At 35.6% G+C, this 7,701-nt stretch overlaps 1 protein-coding gene across 1 annotated transcript; it reads right to left on the bottom strand.

Annotated features, from left to right (window-relative positions):
• Positions 1–1,549: 1,549 nt before the first annotated feature.
• LOC125476752 (BRASSINOSTEROID INSENSITIVE 1-associated receptor kinase 1-like) lies at positions 1,550–7,197 on the bottom strand. The gene is made up of 7 exons (XM_048583253.1): positions 6,801–7,197; positions 6,085–6,476; positions 5,245–5,500; positions 4,968–5,078; positions 4,516–4,881; positions 2,940–3,325; positions 1,550–1,879 (listed from the first exon to the last, which is right to left on the bottom strand). The coding sequence occupies exons 1-7, from the start codon at positions 7,180–7,182 to the stop codon at positions 1,550–1,552; spliced, it is 2,223 nt and encodes a 740-aa protein (XP_048439210.1). The 5' UTR covers positions 7,183–7,197.
• Positions 7,198–7,701: the final 504 nt, after the last annotated feature.

Below are 7,701 nucleotides of genomic sequence, written 5' to 3'. Positions count from 1 at the left end.
TTTCAAATCTCAAAAATCAAAGTAATGAATTATGCCAACTTCATAAGCAATTTTGGTTAATTTCATAATAGAAAAGTAAAAACTAAAAATTAAAAAGTGAAAATAAAATAGTTATCAAGCTACTTTTAATTAATAACTCATTTAGCTGACCAAGGTTGTAAAGAGTCCAAGTCTGATTCTGATCAGAAATACCAGGCCATGTCAGCAATAATGAAGCTATTGTAGTTCTAAAGAATAAATTTTGACCACGAGAATTTTGAACTTTTTTGGTTAACGTTCACAAAAAATATTTTACAATAAAATAAAGTTAAATTAACTAAAAGAATTAGCTACCAATGAAAATTACTTTAATACATTTGGATATCAAGGAAAATTAAATTGATTCAATTTCGATATACAGAAAATTAATTACTGCAGGAACAACATTTGTGCCTCAATAACGTGGGAAGAAAAAGAACTTTTGCATGGTATACTACAGTGTTATCTGTGTAACCAAAGTCAAGCATTGAAAGGCCAACAACCTCCTTGTATACTTGAAAATCTGTTGCAGAAATAATTGATTCGCAAAGAGTCGAAGTCTTATTTTGACCAGAAATAATTGATCATGACATGAGCTATGATATAAACCATGACATAAGCCAATAATGAAGCTATCTAAAGAAAAAAATTTGACTCCAAGAATTTGAAATTTTTTTTGGTAGAAATGTCCGCAAATTTTTTTTTTTTAATTTTTTTTTTTACAATAAAATCAAGTTAAATTAACTAAAAATATTAGCTTCCAAAGAAATTATCATATAAAATTATGTAAACTTCAAATTTAGGGTTTATACTATTTGGACTCAACCATACAAGGCAATATTTCTTTAGGAATACAAATTATTAAAGTCCTCAAAACCAACTCCAATCCTTGTATCCAAACCCAAATATTTAGTCCATTAAAGACAAAATTTAAGTCTAAATATCACCCAAAAATCAAGACCTAAATTTCAGGACCTGAAATGTAATAATTGTTGTGGAATATAGTTTTAACCTGAATTCCCATGTTGGAATGACACAAAGTGATCTCTAGGTCCCCTGATACCTTAGTTCAAGTACTTATAAGGGTAGCGCAGCAAAGACACAATTTCAATGATCACGATGAAATTTCAAACATTATCCGACAAAAACACCCACGTACTTGACCTAGTGTCCTGAAACTCATCGTATCTATAGGATCTATAGGAACATTTAGAAATATAGATAGTTATAAGTTATTTACTTGACAATCTGGACTAATTTCTGGATACATACATAAATTATAAGGATTAGGGGCTTTTATGGCCCTTCCTATTTCCTGCTAGCACCATATAACTTCGTAATGTCAGTTAACCCTATAATAATTACAACAGTTTCCATTTTTTTGTGATCTAAAGAATACATGAGACAAACAAAATCGAAAACAAAGACAAAACATATGCACAAATGTTGTATCACTGAAATACAAAATGGACCTTCTCTAGTCCTCTGAAGGCTTCTTACATTTATACAGGGGACGGAACCAACGAGCATATCATCTGGGACTGGACAACTCTTCCACAGGAATATGAGAAGTTGAGTCTATGATCCAATTAGTACGTGGATGATGATTAGGTTTGAAATCTTGGCGGACCAAATCTTGGCGGACCAACTCCTTTTTTTGCCACCCCTCCCATCTTTCATCCAAAACATTGCCTTCTAGCATCTGGACAACCTCTGACATCTTGGGTCGTTCCCCTGGGGTGCCTTGTGTGCACAGTAGAGCAACTTGGATGAGTTGCTCCACTTGATCGTCAACATAATTTTCATTTAGATCAGCATCGACAAGTGTTTCCAACCTCCGATCTTTCAATAGTTCTTTGACCTAATTGTTTTAGTTAACATAAAAAGGAAAAAAGTCAGATAGTTCTACAGTTTGAAACAAAAGGTGAGGGCACCTAGGAGAGTGAAAATGTGTTATAATGTTCAAAATTTGAATGGCCGTAGTATCTCCAGAAAATCAAACTGCATACAAAAAAGCGTCATCATTCAAATATCGATATGATACAAACATATGACAAAGATGCAAACAGAGAATAGAAAGAAGCAAGAGGCCAAGATAGCAAGAATAAAGAGATAATGAGGAAATTAGGATCGATACAAAACACTTGCCAAATTCTTCAAGAAATCACAGCAAGGCCAATACATTGGCTAAAGAAGCAACAACAATACTAACAACAAATACCAAGGAAAATGTAATAATTAATCTCTGACAATTTAAACCTTAGATTGTTATAAATAAAGATAAATAAATCTTCACAGCTTAATCGTAACTCTAACTAATAAAAGCTAATTAAACTAAAGTTATTTTCTAAAAGTTAGGTATTATTTCTCTTCTTTGATCCATGATTCTAACTGTTTTCAATATTCGGGCCAAAAAAGACTAAGTGATTTTTACATTAATCAAACAGGAACTTAGCAGCTCTATGATGAGTAATAGGTTTTTAAAGTATCTTTGCAAAGAACCAACTAAAATGATTACAGAAATGTTCCATATACAATGATTAAGAATGTCATATGAGATAAGCGGTTTGAAATAAAGTGATTAGGTGTCGAGACACATTATTTTTGGCTTAATAGCAACATTGGTATCGAGAGATACACCTAATTTACAGTATATTATATAACATTTATTTAAAAATGATTATTGAAACATAATTTCCAATATCCAAACTTAAGGGACACAATAGATTGAAGCAAGAATATCGTTGAATTTCAACAACATTATGTCTTTTTTGATATAAAATATGAAAGATATTATGGAAGATTTAGAATGATGAAATATAATCAGAAGGTGGACCTCATGCAAATGTTGTTGGAAAATAATCTTGCATGTAACAATAAATTAGCTATACAAACAAAAACAGAAAGACGTAAAAGCATACCCAATAAAGTAACATGACATCATCATCATTCGCAAGCCGAGCAAGATCTAAAGCGCTCTGCCCAGTGATGAGTTCAAGAAGCATGACTCCGTATCCAAAAACATCAGTTTTCTCAGAACATTTTCCAGTTAAAAGGTACTCTGGCGCTATATGACCAATTGTGCCGCGTACGGCTGTGGTATCATTGTGGTGCATGAGTTTAGCCAACCCAAAGTCTCCAACAACTGCTTTGAATTCCCCATCCAACAGTATGTTTGCTGCTTTCACATCACGGTGAATAATTTTTGGATTACAGTGATCATGTAAATAAGCAAGGCCTTTTGCAGATCCTAATGCAATGTGTTGTCTTATTGACCAATCAAGTGCAGGTTGTCCTTCTGGACGATCTACAATAATTTATCGACATAATTATGAGAGTAGAATTTTAAATTACAAGCAACAGGTGATGTGGTTTAACACACATCATGCCACCCGTCCCGCCCAAAAAAGAGTCATCTTGGTATCCATTAAATAAAATCAACATCATAACTTAAAATTGAAGAAAAAAAGAACAGGAAAAAAACATCAGTACTGATACTCCAAACCAAATTGGTGGGGTGTATAAATTCATTTTATCAATGTAATCCAAACAATTTGTTAAGGGTAAATTACACTTTACCACCTCTGTCTATTGCAACCTCATACAACATTTTCAAAAAAATTCACTTTCATACCTTACGTACTATTTGATTGATTGAGATGTTTACCGAGATCTGAAATCACGATGGACGCCGTTATGGACATTGTATGAGTTTGGGGTTAAGGTTTTGGTTGGTAAAAGTCTGTCAAGAATGAAAGTGAGATTTGGATTCGAAAATGTAAGGATTTTTTCCAAATGTTCCTTCGGTCTTGTAGTTCTAATTTGAAATTCGTTCTCTGTCTGAACTGTGAGTTTTGAAAATTAATAGCATTTTCGTTTTGGAAACAACAATCTCACTGGGTTGGAGAGGGGGTGTTGGAGAAGGCTAATGGTGGCTGATTCCTGGAGAGAAAAAGGGTTGGGCATCGACGGAGAATCACGGATAGTGTTTGGGCACCGACGGTGGGGAAGAACTGGAGGAGGTGTGCGAGTTTGAGGGTGAGCGAGTCTGGATTGGCCTCATTGCAGTGGCTGAGGAAAGGGAAGGTGGCGATGGTGGCCGGGGGGAAATGAAGAATGCGGGGACGGGGTGAGAGCAGGAAAGGGATGAACAACACCATTTTTTGTTATCTTTTCTATTTTTTTAGTTTTTAATTATAAAAAAAATTAACTAATTTTCTATTTATTAATCTTTTTTATTTGTTTTTATTCCACGTGGATCATAGTTGGCATCCATGTCAACAAAAATGTTGACGTCACATTTGCCATGTCATCCCTTAACAGTCAAACTGACGGTTTGGCTAACGGATGTATAAAATTGCTAAAATTGATAAGTAAATGTATGAGATTGAAATGTTTTAAAAATATTATATGAAGTTGCAATTACAATCAAACCTGAGAGTGTAAAATGTAATTTACCTATTTTTTTATTTCGTGAAAACAAAAAGATTCATCAACGCAGCAACCAATTTAGAAGAGTACCTCTTAAACATGATGCCACACTTCCATTAGCCATATAAGGATATACAAGCATCCTTTCTGTCGGTGTCCTGCAAAAACCACGCAGACGAAGCAGATTGCGGTGGAAAGCCATGCTACTCATTTCAACCTCTGTTTGAAACTGTAGCTCCCCGCCTCGGGTTATCTCCTCTTTAAGTCTTTTTACAGCAACCAGAGTTCCATCAGCTAAGCGTCCCTTATAAACATTACCAAATCCACCTCTACCAATAATATTGTTGTTACTAAAGGTACCCGTTGCAACTTGCAGTTCGTGAAAAGAAAACCTTTTGAGCTGTCGTAAAAGAATTTCTGGATCCTCCTCAGCTGCAAAGACAGTAGATTAGTGAAACCTGCATCCCATACCACAACACTACCTTTATCAAGCTATATTACTCCTATAGTTCACTAACCAGGTACATCAAAGAAATGATCCTGTGGTTTTCTCCATTTTGCAGGTGCAGCAAATGGTAAAGCAGCACCAACAGCAACCCCTCCAGCAATAGCCCCAATAGCAGTGTTACCTAATATTATTTGCGCAACATGAACCAGAACTAAATGAAAAATCCTTAAAGTCAGAAGTTATATGATGAACTCTCTATCACATGTCATTGTTTTTATCCATTTCTTCAAACTCACAGAAATAGTACAACACAAAATTAGGAGAAGGTGAGTCTAAGATCCAAGTACTTGGATGATGAATAGTGTTGAAATCTTGGCGGATCACCTCCTCTTTTTGCCACTCCTCCAATCTTTCAGGCAAACCTTCGCCTTCGCCTTCAAGCATTCGGACAACCTTTGACATCTTGGGCCGTTCCCCTGGGGAGCCTTGTGTGCACAGTAGAGCTACTTGGATCAGCTGCTCCACTTGATCATCAATATAATTTCCATTTAGATCAGCATCAACAAGTCTTTCCAACCTCCGATTTTTCAGTAGTCGTTTGACCTAATTTTTTTAGGAAAAATAAAACAGAAAATGTCGGGTGGCTCTACAATTTGAAACAAAAGGTGCAGGAACCTAGGAGAACAAAAATGTGTTGTAATGTTCAAAATTTGAAGGCCCGCAGTTTTCTAAAGAAAATCAAACTGCTTACAAAAATGTATTGTCATTCAAATATTCATATCATGCAAAGAGAAGACAAAGATGCAATAGAGAGAATAGGAAAAAGCGAGAGGCCAAGATAGTGAGAATAAGGAGATGATGAGGAAATTAGGATCGACACCAAAACATATGCCAAATTCTTAAAGAAATCACATAATGCCAATACATTGGCAAAAGAAGCAACAACAATAGTAACAATTACTAAGGAAATGCAATAATTAATCTCTGACAGTTTAAACCTCAGATTGTTATAAATAAAGATAAACAAATCTTCACAGCTAATCATAACTCTAACTAATAAAAGCTAATTAAACCAAACTTATTTTCTAAAAGCTAATTACTAAGGAAATGCAAATGTTGTTGGGAAATAATCTTGCATATAACAATAAACTAGCTACATACACAAACAGAAAGACGTAAATGCATACCCAATCAACTAACATGAAATCATCATCACTCGCAACCTGAGGATTGACTGCCCTCTGCCCAGTGATGAGTTCAAGAAGCAGGACTCCGTATCCATAAACATCAGTTTTCTCGGAAGACACTCCAGTTGAAAAGTGCTCCGGTGCTATATGACCAAATGTGCCACATGAATGTGTGGTAACATATGTATCCTTGTTGTCCAAGAGTTTAGCCAACCCAAAGTCTCCAACAACTGCTTCGAATTCCTCATCCAACAATATGTTTGCAGCTTTCACATCACGGTGAATAATTTTTGGATCACAGTGATCATGTAAATAAGCAAGGCCTCTTGCAGATCCCAATGCAATGCGTTGTCTTATTGGCCAATCAAGTGCAGGTTGTCCTTGTGGACGATCTACAATAATATATCCACATACTTATGAGAGGAGAATTTCAAATTACAAGCAACAGGTAATGTGGTCTAACACATATCATACCACCCGTCCTACCCAAAAAAGGATCTTCTTGTCATCCTTTCCAAATTAAACAGAAATAAAATCAGCATCGAGAAGGTAACTTAAAATTGAAGGAAAAAAAAAACATTAAAAAAAATCAGTGTTGATACTCCAAGCCAAATTGGTCAGGTTTCTAAATTCATTATATCAATGTGATCGAAAAAAATTTTAACGTCATGAAAACAAAAAGATTCATCAACGCAGAAAACAATGTAGATGAGTACCTCTTAAACAAGATGCCACACTTCCATTAGCCATATAAGGATATACAAGCAGCCTTTCTGTTGGTGTCATGCAAAAACCATGCAGACGAAGCAGATTGCGATGGTGGACACCCATGCTAATCATTTGAACTTCTGTTTGGAACTGTAGTTCCCCGTCTTGGGTTCTCTCCTCTGTAAGTCTTTTTACAGCAACCAGAGTTCCATCAGCTAAGCGTCCTTTATAAACCTTACCAAATCCACCTCTACCAAGAATATTTTTGTTGCTAAAGGTATCCGTGGCAACTTGTAGCTCGCGCAAAGAAAACCTTTTGAGCTGTCGTAAATGAACTTCTGGTTCCTTCTCAGCTGCAAAGACAGTAGATGAGTGAAACCTGCATCCCATACAACAACTACAACACCAACTTGATCAAGCTATATTACCCTCTCCTCCCTCTTACTGAGATGAAAGTGTATCCCCTGTCAGATTGTTATTTTTGTCCCTAAAGGTAAAGAAAAAGAGTAAAGTTGCTTCAACAAACCTGATGGGAGTAAAAAGCGAAAAAGATCCATTAACTGGAATATCCCCTGTCAGATTGTTATTTGAAAGATCCCTGCATTCCACGGCAAAACTATATGTTATTTGCATTCTCTGATGGCAGATAAATTAGTAACTTTTCACTCTCTATACACTGATGAATTGATTTTTTTTTTTTTTCTATACACTGATAAACCCCCAAGCTCTTCGGGAATGTTTCGTCATTCATTCATTCATTAGTTCATTCCGGTTCCCACAACCAAACACTCCCAAATTCAATAACACACAGAGATATACCTTCGACATTGGCAGCAAGCTTGTGGAGGTGAAAGAAGCCAAACAGCAGAATCTGCGTTGACCGGATTCCAGAAAATTCGGTGGCTGTTT

The sequence above is a fragment of a genome, unplaced genomic scaffold (assembly GCF_019419815.1).
Source record: "Pyrus x bretschneideri cultivar Hongxiangsu unplaced genomic scaffold, Pyrus_bretschneideri_v1 Contig2, whole genome shotgun sequence".
In the NCBI taxonomy this organism is placed as follows: Eukaryota; Viridiplantae; Streptophyta; class Magnoliopsida; order Rosales; family Rosaceae; genus Pyrus; species Pyrus x bretschneideri.
This window is presented reverse-complemented; position numbering and strand designations above follow the sequence as displayed.

Coding starts and splice junctions, on each gene's coding strand:
- LOC125476752 (XM_048583253.1), bottom strand. CDS start 7,182: ATGGGATGCAGGTTTCACTCATCTACTGTCTTTGCAGCTGAGAAGGAA. Junction 6,477..6,800: donor TGTGGCATCTTGTTTAAGAG/GTACTCATCTAC, acceptor ATATTATTGTAG/ATCGTCCACAAGGACAACCT. Junction 5,079..5,244: donor CAACACTATTCATCATCCAA/GTACTTGGATCT, acceptor AAATAATATTAG/GTAACACTGCTATTGGGGCT.